This window comes from Podarcis liolepis (genome assembly GCF_965112155.1).
Source record: "Podarcis liolepis genome assembly, chromosome: 3".
Taxonomy (NCBI): domain Eukaryota; kingdom Metazoa; phylum Chordata; class Lepidosauria; order Squamata; family Lacertidae; genus Podarcis; species Podarcis liolepis.
This window is the reverse complement of record NC_139557.1, coordinates 18286898-18301224: the sequence shown is the minus strand read 5'-3', so window position 1 is coordinate 18301224 and position 14327 is coordinate 18286898. Positions and strand designations below refer to the sequence as shown.

The window sequence follows — 14327 nt, the reverse complement described above, 5'->3', positions numbered from 1 at the left end:
CATAGATGAACGTTTCTCAAACTTCTTTCTTTCAGAAACACCCAACATAGTCTTGTCTCCTGAAGGATCTCCCTGTGTATGTGCTACAGAATCCCTCCCTTGAAAAGTTGGTGCTTTAGCCCCTTCTGCTGCTCACACTCCCATGTAGACTCAGCGGTTGTGCATGGCAGAAGATTGGTGGGGGTGGGCAACTAGTATTTATAAGAATCTTGGCCACCATCATTCACCTTCTTTCTTTCAGAACCTTTCATAAAGCTCCGTTGAACCCCAGGAACCCCAGGATACAGTTTGAAAAACATGGGTCTAGAATACTAAAAGGATCAAGATGAAAATAGACGCAATTTTTCTGACAAAAGTGGTGGAAACAACCAGGCTGAGATCATTAGTTTCTCCCTTTTTAAAGGCAGCTTTGATTTAGTGGTGAAGTGGGTTTTGGTGCATGTAGCTGGTAATTATGTTATATAATTTTAGCTAAAATATTGTAAAATTATAATAAAGAGCAGGTTACTATCCCAACATCAAAAGGATGAAAGCACAGATTACTGCAAAGAGAATATGAGAAGTATATGAATTGTTCATGCAAATAGTGTTATATCATCCTGCTGATCTTTCTGTACATATTATAAAACTCAATACCTTTTTATTAAAAAGAATTTTGCTACCTTAGCTTGCCTCAAGAGTGGAAAAGTTCTACTTTCTTGACAGGCACTATCTGATTGCATTGACATTACTTACAATATCTAGCCATTTTCATATTCTGCACCAGTAGTCAGTAGAAAAAACTGTATTACTGGAAATATCAAGAGGACTCCCGTATTTTATGCGCAGATGAGCATATGTGTTGTACGTGGGACTGCCTTGAAGTTGGACCAGAAACGTCAGCTGGTGAAAAAATATGGCAATGAAGAGGTTGAGGACCAGGTGTTATGAACATATAACACGTCCTTTTTCATATTCACTGGTTTTCAGTCAATTTCCAATACTCAATTCAAAGGATTGGCTCTGACCTATAAACTCCTACATGATTTGATACTTGAGTATGTGATATAATGCCCTTCTAATACCATTCTATTGCTTCATTAACATTCCATGGCCCAATGAGTCTCCTTTAAGCACACCCATGTGCATGATTGTTTTGTGGTCAATTTTGCACAGGGGTGGGAAACCTGTGACCCTCCAGATGCTGCTGAACTACAACTTCCATCAGCCCTAGCAGGCATGGCCAATGGTTGGGGATGATGAGAACTGTAGTACAGCAACATCTGGAGGACCACATGTTTCTTCTGCCTGATTTAGCAAAAGGTCAGTTACATACAGAAAATTTAGAATGAAAGTAAGAGCTGTTTGACATTGAAGCAGTCTGTCTTAGGCAGTGCTGGGCCATGCTTCATTGCTGACCAGCTGTCAAGGATGCAGTAGGACTGCTCCAGGACTGAGCAAGAGGAGTTGGAGAAGATAACCAAATTCCCTGCCAACTCTTATTTCTTATGAAATAAGAAAAGGGCTTTTAAAAAGAAGGTCGATTCTAGCAGTCATACTTAAAATTATGCTCCTTTCCCTTCCTTTCCACTTCTAAAAGGATCAGTGAAACAAAACAGGAAAGCACAACTGTGTATAGCCAATGGTGTTGGGGGGCACAAAGGGGCAGTTTCCTTGGGCCCAGAATTGTTAAGGGTGCAAAATTTTAACACCTGGAGCTGCTTCAATGTAGCTGCACACTTCTGTCACTGGGCTCGCCATGTGATCCTGGAAATGATCTCTCCAGACAACATGATGACTCTTCTTTTCTTAGCTCCATGCCTGCAATCTCCCAGGTAATGTGGACGCTGTTAGGCAGTTGCACATGCAAGCACACTCTGTTCATTTCCCTCCCTTCCACCCACCCCTCTGCACGGCCCCGGGTGCTAGCAAGCCATGCTACACCACTGTGCACAGCACAGCTAAATGTGATTTGAGGTTCTGTACTTTATATTATTAAGAGTAAACAACAAAAACCAATCACTATGTAAAGTGCAAAGACATTCATTCCAGTTTTTTTTCTCCCCAGCCCAACATTTCACCTGCATAAAATAATTTTTCCCTACCTTTGCTTGCCTCAAAAGTGGGAAAGTATCAGGGTAGATCTTTAAATGAGCAGATCACAGTGCCAAATGTCCAGATCCACTATTTCACGCAAACACTTGCATATCTGAGGTTAGTGTCACGTGGGAACAAGTCTACTATAGTTGCCTATTAAAGCTCTCTTTGAGTTTGCTAAGGGGCAAAACCAGTAGAAAAGGGCTATGGGAACTTTAGCTAGGCCTCTGCCATTGCCCCTGATAGCTCCCCTATGTTCCAGTGTAATTTATTCACGGAGAACGAATTTTCGACTTGTGGAGGCTCCACCTCCTTGGAGGACTTAAAACACTCTCACTATCCACAATCTGTTTTCTAAGCAGTTATGGCAAACAGTTCAGTTAACGACAAGCCAGTCGCCACACATCCTTTTGGACCAAAGCATATACCCTTTTCACTTGGTTGCCTGAATCCTGTCAATGCAAACTTCTAACAAGTAGCACACATATCTGATGTGGTTACAATTACTTGAAAGTGAAAAGTTCCATCTGCTTGAGGAGTAATTTTGTGGCCCCCAAGCCCCTATCTCCCTCATCAACCATTATCTGAAAACACCATTCCCCTTCTTTCAACCTAGAACTTTCATTATAAGAGCAGAGAGAGGCATTCACTTTTAAGGAACTAGTTTTTGGGAAAACAAAAAATCCAATAATTACCAGTCATGGCTCAGTAACACATAGAGTTTATCTCTTAAACTAATTGTCAGCGTCATTATCCCGAGTCGTGAAGTGGAGCACTGGATGAAATCCATAAATAAAAGGATGTGTCATTAAGTCATTCAAATTCATATCATTTGAAATGTTCAGTACCTTGGCCCAGTCCTGCCAGAGCTTATGCTCTGTTCCCACAGAGACAACTTAATAGGCTCATTACACTGGCATTCTTGAGAGCGGGGGAAAAACACATAAAAAACTCAAAGCATTTTAGTTAATTCTCAGCCAGATGCACGAAACCTGGAATCTTAAAACCTTTAGCTTAAAATAACTTCTTTCTTAAGGGCCTCGCTGCTTTTTCTTTCGCAAACCTTCAAAGCCTTTCACAGCAGTTCCTGACAGAATTTATGGGAATACAATAGCATGCCAATTAAATAAAGTCAACTGACTGCTAATATTATGTCTCTAAAATGTCTTCATTATTAATGGAAAGCACTGTTGTGCGGCAACATGCCAGAGGAACTGAAATGGAAAAGTGACCCAGTTTTGCTAATTCTTGCACTTGTCTGAAATTTCCTTATCAAATAAAATGAGGTGGCCTCCACTTTAAGCATGCCTATCAAATCTGACCCATATTAGCGATAGAAACGTTAGGGGCTGCCAAGCAGTACAAACCAGTACTTGATATACATTTATACCTAGCTGACATTTCATAACCTGTTCTGTCATATGTCTTTGCATTCATTAAGACACCATGGAGAAGTAAGGAACAAATATAGTGCAACATTTTATTCACACATTTCTTATTACTGCTACATAAAAAGCACTTAAAATCCAAACCAAAACGTTCAACATGTTGTTAATAAAATAAAGCTCTCACTGGAAGACAGAGAGAAACTGATATAATCAGCACTAGTTGCCATTTATATGCCACTGAAGAAGACTGCAATATTGAATCAAAATTGGAAATGTTAGGCACCATGCTTATTGATGATTAGATCAATATTTTTCTCTCAGGCCTCATTCGAATGCCGCAGTAAACCGTGGCTAATTGTTTACCCTCACTGTGCCAAATCCATACACTTTGCTATTACTTGTTCATACTGGAAAGCAACAAACCATAATCCCTGACATAGCATATGAACCATGAACTGTAGTATATTTTCCTCCCCAAAACCCACAATCTGTAGTCAAGAGGTTTTGTTTTTGTTTTTTGTTGGCTTACTGATCATCGTTTGGTGGGAGCAGAATAAACCATGACCCCAGGCCAGGTATATAACGCTAAGCTGGGGACTGTGGTTTGTATCATCCACAGTAAATGATTAATGGTTGCTTACCATGACAAACTTTCTGTACTAGGCCCTCTCAAGTACTGTACATGTCCGATTTACGTTACGTGACCACAAAGATGGAGGCTGTTTTAATCAGGGCTTGGTTTACCGAAAGGGATAATGAAGCCCTGGCCTAGAGCTTGTGATTTTTATAATACAGTCCACAGGTTTCCCCCTTAAAAATTACCAGTGAAATATGACTGTTGCAGATAGGATCCAATTTTTTCTGCTGGTTTTGACAATGATGCTGGTGCTGAAGAAAAACACGTTTATTAAATAGTCTCTACTGAGCAATTTTCAGGAGGTCTGCAGAGAGAAATGTTTTGAGAGACACTGTGCTATACTGCTTTTGTCCTCTTGGTAACCATAACACATTTCTCCACACAAGTATCTCCTAAGCTTTGGGTGGCCCCGCAAAAACAAACAATTTTTTCCAGGTTTCTGAGGGCATCCCTAGACTACTCCGGCCAATTTTTTCAGTATTTACCTCTACTCTGTAACCTGCAAATCATAATAGTCTCATTACACCTTTGCCATATTGCTCTAGGGAGAGCATTCCACAATCGGGGGCCATCACTAAAAAGGCCTTCTTTCTTGTAGCCATCCATTGAACCAGGACTTGGAGAAGGGTCTCTGATAAAATTAAAGCAGGAACGGGGAACCAGTGGCCCTCCAAATGTTGTTGGGCCAGAACCCTCTTCCACCCCAATTAGAATGACATCTTCCTTCCTTCCTTCCTTCCTTCCTTCCTTCCTTCCTTCCTTCCTTCCACCACCTTTCATCCTAGATCTCAGGGCAGTTCACAACATAAAAATACAATATAAAAACACAAAAGTCAGGAATGATGGGAGTTTAGTCCAGTAACATCTGGAGGGCCTCAGGTTCCACATCCCTGTCTTAAGGTGCATGTAAGTACAAAAAGGAAGAACGCATTCCTTCAGCTACTGAGGTTCTCAACCATATAGCACTGTGTAGTCCAAATCAGCCAAAATTGGGTGTCCTGGAAATGAATCTGAAGCCAAAGTTTGTCTGTCACCCATATGTCATCTAGCCTGAACACCTTCCATAGCTACCTGCTGGTTTTACCGAATCAGCTGGTTGACAGCAATAAACACATTGCCATTATAAATCTCCAGTACTTCATTTTCAAATTTTATTAAGCATAGCATTCCATTTTTAGTTTTGCCTCAGGTGCCTCTCTTCTGGCCCCAAGACAACCATCCCTTGTACTCTTACCAATTTTCAGTTATAGCATTCATAACGCCAGCTCTGTCATTTCATATCTGCTGGACAGACATCTTTAACCTTCTCCGAAACTTCGTCTAATATCTAATCTATGAAATAATTGACTGTTATCACCTTAACTACTGAATGTCAGAATCATACATTTCCTTCTGTATCTTGAAATGCTGGGTTCTGGCAAGAATTAAACCACCTTTCTTATGAAAGAAGACACTTTGAATAAAAGACTCTATAACAATTTCACTCAGAACCGAAGTAAGTGGGACACAGTCATGTGTCTTTGCCTTAACATCTCTCTCTCTCTCTCTCTCTCTCTCTCTCTCTATATATATATATATATATATATATATATAAAGGTAAAGGTAAGGGGACCCCTGACCATTACGTCCAGTCATGACCGACTCTGGGGTTGCGGCGCTCATCTCGCTTTATTGGCTGAGGGAGCCGGCATACAGCTTCCAGGTCATGTGGCCAGCATGACTAAGCCGCTTCTGGCAAACCAGAGCAGTGCACGGAAACGCCGTTTACCTTCCTGCCAGAGCGGTACCTATTTATCTACTTGCACTTTGACGTGCTTTCGAACTGTTAGATTGCCAGGAGCTGGGACCGAGCAACGGGAGCTCACCCCGTCGCGGGGATTCAAACCACGACCTTCTGATCGGCAAGTCATAGGCTCTGTGGTTTAACCCACAGCACCACCCACGCCCCCCTCTCTCTCTATATATATAGTCATCAGCTAAAAGCGCCTTGTTACTAGTGTGCCAGTCTTTATGCAGTACTTAAGCTGCTCATACATTCTAGCTGCTCATATTAACTTGCCGTTTAGAACACAGTCATATGAAATCTTGAAAGTAATTGCTTATTATCATTAGTATTAATTCACAACAAAGAATTTCAGTCTTCCTCTACCTGTACGCAGATGAATGCTAGTGTAGTGAGCATCTGAAAAACATTATTCCACTACTTTTTCTTCAGCTAGAAGGCAAAAAACCACTGAATTATTGAACTTCTAATGACAACTATCTTGCTGAGTCAGCCAATGAGAACTCAGAGCTGGGGTTGCCAACCTTTTTAGACATGTGGGCACATTTGCAAACCAAAGAAACTTTCGTGGACACATTCACACATTGCAACCAAATGTAACCCCTCCCCACTCCACAGCAACAAATTCAAGCAACCTGTAACTCTGAATATAGTTTTAAGTCACTGGACACAAAAAAGATTGGTCTTAACTATCAGATCCACAGGAGTTTTCAGTCACTCTGCTGCTAAAATGGAAAGAGCTTGGAAGAGTGAGATGAAGGGAAAATTGAGCTCAGAAACTAAGGTAGAAAGCTTGAGAGGAGAAAGTACGGGTCCAAGAAGGTGGCAAAGATGCCAAAGCCAGTTGGCAAAAGGGCATCTGACCAAGTAACCTGAATTGGGCACACCAACCAATTCAACAGTACATAATCACAAGCATGACTGCCCTACCACCAAAAGTGTGAAATTTAAAATGAGAAACTGTGGCATAAATCTAAATACAAACGTATAATGACCCCTTAAACCTCCAGATGTGGTGACCAGCTCTGGATAGTATGGGTGGAATCAAATGGCTGCTGTTAAAACTGAACTGATGATGGAACTTACTTATAGGCAGTTGTCTGTAGGCTCCAGCCGTATTTTAAACTTCTGCACAAGCAGCACAACCACTACTTCCTCACAACTGTTTTGAAATCTGGGGAGACAGGGTACGTGGTGGCTGCAGATAAAATGTAGGTTACAGGTACCCTGCTGTGTATGTTGAAGCAGGTAGAGGACATCTGCTGACTCCCCTGTAGCATAAGGTTACCAGATGTCCCCATTTCCCAGGGACAGTCCCCGGATTTACAAATCAGTCCCCATACAAAATCCATTGAAGTTGAAAAGTGTCTGTGGATTCATTGAAAAAAAATTGGTAACCTTACTGAGCAGTTAGGGATGGGCACTCTGGCATTGCTTCACAGCATTACCCAGCCAGTCTGCTGATCCAGAGGGGAAATACTGGAACACAGGAACTGCCTCAGTACTGAGTCAGATAGACCAGTGGTCCATCTTCACTAAGACTTCACTAATATTTTATTTATTCTGAAATATCTTGAGTATGCATTGCTACAACAGTGGAGCCACTGACACCCTGAAGCAAGCATAACAACAATTATACTCTGGTTTCAAATAGAAGCTTTGTTGTCTCTGATATTCAAGGAACAGTTGCCTACTTAGTCCTGCAAAATAAAACATATCGTGGAAGGTGTCAACTGTGAGATGGGAAATGTAAATATCCAAGAACCCATACAGCAAAGAGCTTTGTTTTAGTGGCACTAATTAGCAATTATGTAGAATTAGGTCATTACTTACAATGGTACATTCATCATACACAAAGCTTTACAGAGATGTACCGACTGGCTTCTTGCTCTTTAGAAGCCTCGGGGGAGGTGAGTATCACACAATGGCATCAACAATTATTTTTTTCTGAACAGTGATACAGAAAAGAGTTTATAATTCCCTATGAAGTATTTTGAATTACAAGTGAATTAATTATCTTAGTTTTGGCTTACAAAATTGTCCTGCCAGGACAGCATCACTTGGGAATCTGAGTGTGGTATGCTGGGCATGGTTTCAGAATTAAAGGTACAGTAAAAGTAAAGGACCCCTGACAGTTAAGTCCAGTCGCAAACGACTCTGGGGTTGCAGTACTCATCTCGCTTTACTGGCCAAGGGAGCCGACGTTTGTCCACAGACAGTTTTTCCGGGTCATGTGGCCAGCATGACTAAGCTGCTTCTGGTGAAACCAGAGCAGCTCACGGAAACACTGTTTACCTTCCCACCAGAGTGGTACCTATTTATCTACTTGTACTTTGACATGCTTTCAAACTGCTAGGTGTGCAGGAGCTGGGATCGAGCAACAGTGAGCAACAGTGATCGAGAGCCAGTGTGGTATGGTGGTTAAGAGCGGTAGTCACGTAATCTGGGTAACCGGGTTCGCGTCTCCGCTCCTCCACATGCAGCTGCTGGGTGACCTTGGGCCAGTCACACTTCTGTGAAGTCTCTCAGCCCCACTCACCTCACAGAGTGTTTGTTGTGGGGGAGGAAGGGAAAGGAGAATGTTAGCCGCTTTGAGACTCCTGAAGGGGAGTGAAAGGCGGGATATCAAATCCAAACAGGAAATTACCCCGTTGTGGGAATTCGAACTGCTGACCTTCTGATCGGCAAGCCCTAGACTCAGTGGTTTAGACCACAGCGCCACCCATGCCTCTTCCAAACAGCAACACTAACTCCCAGAGGACGAAAAGCATTTTAAGCTCAAGGAAACAGAACTGATTTACCAGGTGGCATGGAGCTGCTACACTAACTTCCTAGCAGGGGAGTCACTCTTGTATAGAGGGAGGGGCAAGGCTGTTGTTGTGGTAGTGCAAATGTAGCTGCAGGAGCAATGGATTGGCTCCGCAAGTGCATTTGCATTGCATCAAGTTCTCCACCACCCCTCCCCTCCCACTCCTGGTAAGCGACAGCAACCCACCTGCTGGGAAGGTAGCACAGAAGCTCTATCCCAACTAGCAAGCCACTTCTGCAAAGGAACAATACTTGCCAACCAAGAACACTTCTCCCAAGTTACGCAGCTGAATCAACCACATGGCAGGTCACCTGTAATTCCATTGTCGCCACTGTCCTGGAAAGCGTAGCCATTTCCTCCTGTAAGGTAAAGGTAAAGGGACCCCTGACCATTAGGTCCAGTCATGACCGACTCTGGGGTTGCGGCGCTCATCTCGCTTTATTGGCCGAAGGAGCCGGCGTACAGCTTCTGGGTCATGTGGCCAGCATGACTAACGCTGTTTACCTTCCCGCCGGAGCGGTACCTATTTATCTACTTGCACTTTGACGTGCTTTCGAACTGCTAGGTTGGCATGAGCTGGGACTGAGCAACGGGAGCTCACCCCGTCGTGGGAATTCGAACCGCCGACCTTCTGATCAGCAAGCCCTAGGCTCTGTGGTTTAACTCACAGCGCCACCCGCGTCCCACAGTTCCTCCTGGTACTGTGACACAAATGAGAGATGAGGAACAAAGGAATCCCAAGTTGTTTTGGGCTCCAGAGTTTGTTTGCTGTTGATAGAGTTATCCTCCAAGCAGGGCTCATTGAGTCCTGACAGACGTGAGCCAATGTAAATACTTACACATCCTCCTAAGAGAGTGGGTATCGTGCATCTTTTCTACTTTTAATAGATATGTCATAATTAAAGAGGCACAAAAAAGATTACTGAATGAAGGTAGGCTCAGTCTTGAGATCTCATAAGGGGGGGGGGATACATTCCCCTGGTGGCTTCTTTAGCATTTGTGAATGTGATTTGTCTGCTGGGATATTTCAGTTTAGCCATTGGGGAGAAGAGCTAATTCTCTATGAAGGAAGCCCAAGAGGAGTGCCATAACGTGAGTGAATCCTTATATTTTTGTGTAAAGTTGAAAAGCCTATTTTCCCCATTATTGACTTAAGCTAGATGACAGTAGGGTGATGGCTGATTTTCATTTCCATCAGCAGCCTGTGATTACTACTTTAATTAGAATATAGAAATAGAAAGCAGCTAATTTTGAGCTACCCGAAGAGAATGTTTTAAAAAGGGAATATAGTGTTGATAATCTAAGGATCCTTACATGCAAAAGTGACGAAAACAGAATACTCCAAATGCCATTAGGAAGGATCGGCAAAGTCCTGAAATTAAGATCATGCTGAAAATATTCTTACAAAGATTGCACGTCTCTGCGAGTGGTAGCAAGACATCAGGGGCTCCAGGTGCTTACGCAGGCTTGTGTTTCTGCTGGGAAACCAAGGCACAGCAGAGACTCCCCTCTCTGCCCACTAGCAGAGAATCTCTTGCCCTGGGTTGCATTGATAGGTTAATGGCTAGCTTCCATTCTTAAAGACTTCTATCCCAGCCTCGAAAAGAAGCTTAGCCTGTATCTTCCCTTCAATACTCCAAATGTTATATAAATTTTACCATTTATTCATTTCTAATACTCACTAAAACTAGCAAACTCTCTTACCCTAGATCTTGAACAGTATTATTTCTTATTTTCCAAACACACAACCTAAGCAAAGGTTTATGCTTTGTTAACAAGGTTTTTTGTTTTGTTTTTTACCTTGAGAATGCTTAGCCAACTTTGCTAAAATGAGGAAATATAGAAAGTGAAGATGAGGTTCCCTGCTGATAGATGTAACATGGAAAATAAATAAATAAAGGTTTATTTCAACCAAAAGGACCGGCTTGCGCATAAGCAATCCCTAAAAACAGGAGACTTGCAATAAATAATACAAAAAGAGTAGGCTGATTTTGTGAAACTATCCAGCTCTTATCGCCATGTATAAGAGAGATCTCAGAAGTATTGTGTACTTTGCAGTCACAAAATGACCCTAATCTACCCATGTATATTAGTGTTCTTCATTATAGGGAAGTGACTACCAATCTGGCCATTTTTATGAGGTGATTAAATTTGTTTTTACATTTCCTAAATCTGTAAAGAACATGAAAAGCCTATCTGTGCTTTGTACTCTGCATTAAAATGTTCATAAATGATGCATCCTGCCCAAAAAATATCCTGCGTCTTTGAACACTTTGGATCAGCCATCGGATTTAGCTGCCTCAATCAATTCAACATGTGGTATGTGGGGCTCAGCCCCTGCTGCAGTGGAGCCAAAGCATTCGTTTTTCCAAAAGTCATTCATGATAGGACATTTATACGTTTCATGAAACATTTCACTATACTGTGATTTGATGCACATGCTTAAATAAATAAATATGCCAGTAAGTAAGTAAACAAACAAACAAACAAACAAACAAACAAACGGTGTTATATAATGCTATACAGGAAGAACACTTAAGGACACCTAAAGCTTCCTTCTCATTAAAATAATAATAATAATAATCAGTATTTCTGCTCATCTGCTCTGGAGGCAAACTGATTAGAAGTCTCCCTCATAGAGATGATGTCCTTTTCTGAGCAGAGGCCTGCCACAACTAATTTGCTGTGCCACCAGTGAACAATAAAAGACGAATAACTCAATATGTAAGCCCTCAGGGCTGGGACTGTGTCAGTTCAATGTTCTGTACAGCTTCTACTATACCACTGGTGCTAAGTAAGCATTAAATAAAGTATCGGTTAGAAAATAAAAGCAGCAGAAGATAATAATACTAACAAAGAAACTAAACAAAACCTCAAGCACAAGGAAAATGTGGCTTTAGTCGAACTGCTAATTTCATTAAGTCCTTCTCAACACTGTCAAGACCAGGCCACTGGCAGAACGTCTTTTGCACGGAAAACAACTTGAAACAGAAGTGATAAAAACTTCAGCACGGTGAACTGCAAAGATTTCTACCAAGGAATGGGAAACTGACACCATTAGCTAGAAAAGCTGCCGTTTCTTTGTAATATTATAATGAGCAAACAAGTGGTAGTATCTCTAACCTTGTCAAATGAGCACCAAAAACAGCATTCTATCCATTTGAGGGGCTTAATGTGCTTTTCTTGAATGCATTTCTAGAGGGTAATTTCCTACAGGACAAGGCCCAATTCTATTCTGTGATCTGAAGGATTCTATTAAACCCTCAGAGTATTTTGTAAAATGTGAAAATGTAGTTTACCAAAGAGATAACCTAGGAGGCTGCAGTGAATTAGCCTGGTACTGCTGACTATTGCCATTCTTGTGAACTCAATGCAAAGGATTTATACACTTACAATATATTGCCATTTACTAACCTCAAACTCGATTTACCCTCTAGCTGCAAGTCAGCAGACTTCAGTGTAAAACATGGCCAGAAATTAGTTCCACTAAGGACTGTATTTCAATACCAGATCAGAGCAATCCGTAAAGAACAACTAGATACGAGTCATTATTTACTATGTGGGTTTCTTAAGGGAACCTGGTGCAGATCGGCTTTAGTCAATGCTGCTGCGGTGGTCTTCCTCCTAATGTAAGTGCATAAATTGTTTCCACCATGCTGAGTTCTGCATTTAGCATGCAGTAACTTTTGTGCTATATCGGAATAAGAGACTTTGGAGAGGTGCTTGCTAATTTGTATGGATTGTTCATTCAATCCTAAATACATGTGCTTGAACTCCCATGGAAATAAACAGAACATACTGTCTTAGTAAATGTGTTCAGGATTATAGCTGACCAGCTTTGAAATCCTGAGGGGTGTATGCGTGTATGAGCCAAAACAGTTATCCTGATGATTAAAGAATTAACTCTGGCTGTAATCCTCACCCCAGTTGCCTGGGAGTAAACTCAATTGAATTCAGCAGGACTGACTTCTGAGTAGATATGGCAGTCAGTCACTTTTTACATTTAGATAGTCTCACTTACTTTCTCTTAGCTATCCAAGGGGAGCAATTAGTCCCCCTTAAGTTTTATTTGAGCAGTGGAATACCGGGTTTTCTTTAATTATTGTCCTATTGTTCTAAGACAATTTGCATGTGCTTAAAAAATGGTTTGCTCCAAAATATGGATGATGGAGAATTTTGTCAGAATCAAAAATGAGTTTGGAAATGGCCACAATCTGAATGTTTGTCGGAGGTCAGGAACAGAAATTATGCACGCGAATACAAGCACTATATGCTATGGTGTGTTGTTTATCCAGTTCACAAATGTTAGGCTATTTTCTGCCTTTCTTTTGATGTTGCTCTTCCAAATTGATTATGTAATAAATTACATAATTAATTATATTTGCTTCAGCCACTGCAAAGAGCTAGACAAAAAACAAGTTTTAGCAGAAGCTGAACTGCAGCAGAACAGAAACAGGACAGGACAGAAATCATGGCCTCCTTACATCCCTGAATTCATGAACTATGAGCCAAAGAAAAATAGCCCCAAACGCTAGTTGGCAACTGCTTATGCAATCAATTGCACAATGCCACAGTAGGTAGAGTCTATAGCTGTTTTCAGGGCCAGCCCACCAATGAGCCCAGGGGAGGCAACCTCCTCGGGTTGCAGGAGCCACAGGGGCAGCAGATCTTTATTCCCCTCCCCCCCCCCTTGTTATCGAGGCAGATCTTCACTCACCCCTTCTTCCCCAGCAGGGAGGGGGCTGCCATTTTGTGGTTTGCCTCTGGGACCAAAATATCTCGAGCTGGTCCTGGCAGTTTTCATCTTACTGCTTATGCACGAGTTCTTGCTCAGGCGGAACAGTTATACAACATAGTATATAAACCATAACCTATATTGGCAAAGGATGCTTTCTATATGCAGTTCTATATGCAGATCTGTTCTATCCACAACAAAATGTCATGACTCATAAGGGGAAAAGGTGAAATGCTAACTGCAAACCTTACCAACATAGATCCCAGCACATAGTGGCGAATTCTAAGTGTTATTGAGTCAGACTTCACCATTCCAATCATAGCTGACAAGAGATTCAGAACTACCAAGTCTTACATTGCTTTTTATATACATGACAAAATAGTGAGCAAAAACCTTGGAGGGCAATTTGTACCCTTTCACACCGCTAGAAATAGTTTACAGGCCAGGTAATAGTTTAAAAATATGGACATTCTGTTGTCTGGCTAAGTAACACACAGTGATATCAGGATTCATTTTATATACTACCTCCACAATTTAGGAATCAGTGCAACTGTTCAATCTCATGGTTTCCAAGAAAATGCAAAGCTCAACATGAAAGATTTTGAATTTATATCTATAGCCATACCTCATGATAATTCTTGCTTAACCATTCCTTGATTGTGGTAAGTGCAATGATTGCAGCTGGCTCGTTTGGAAAACCTAAGCAAAGAAAGAAATAGAAGAAATAGTTTTTATCCATGCAGCTACACATCTTTAAACATAACAGCATAACTTGATGCAAATATTTTATGCATATATGTTCAGATAATCTTTGGGAGAACCTTTCCTGATTTAAGAGCAAACCTTTATTTGTAAGTGAGATGACCCATTTTGACAACAGATTTATCTGACAACTTCAA

At 41.4% G+C, this 14327-nt stretch overlaps 1 protein-coding gene across 9 annotated transcripts in view; it reads right to left on the bottom strand.

Moving 5' to 3' along the window:
* MACROD2 (mono-ADP ribosylhydrolase 2) overlaps window positions 1-14327 on the bottom strand; it is a 993596-nt gene that overhangs the window by 358759 nt on the left and 620510 nt on the right. For all 9 annotated transcript variants that reach the window (XM_083495642.1, XM_083495644.1, XM_083495646.1 and 6 more), the window contains exon 8: window positions 14054-14127. In XM_083495642.1, coding sequence (XP_083351768.1) covers window positions 14054-14127 — 74 coding nt within the window. The remainder of the gene's footprint in view (window positions 1-14053; window positions 14128-14327) is intronic.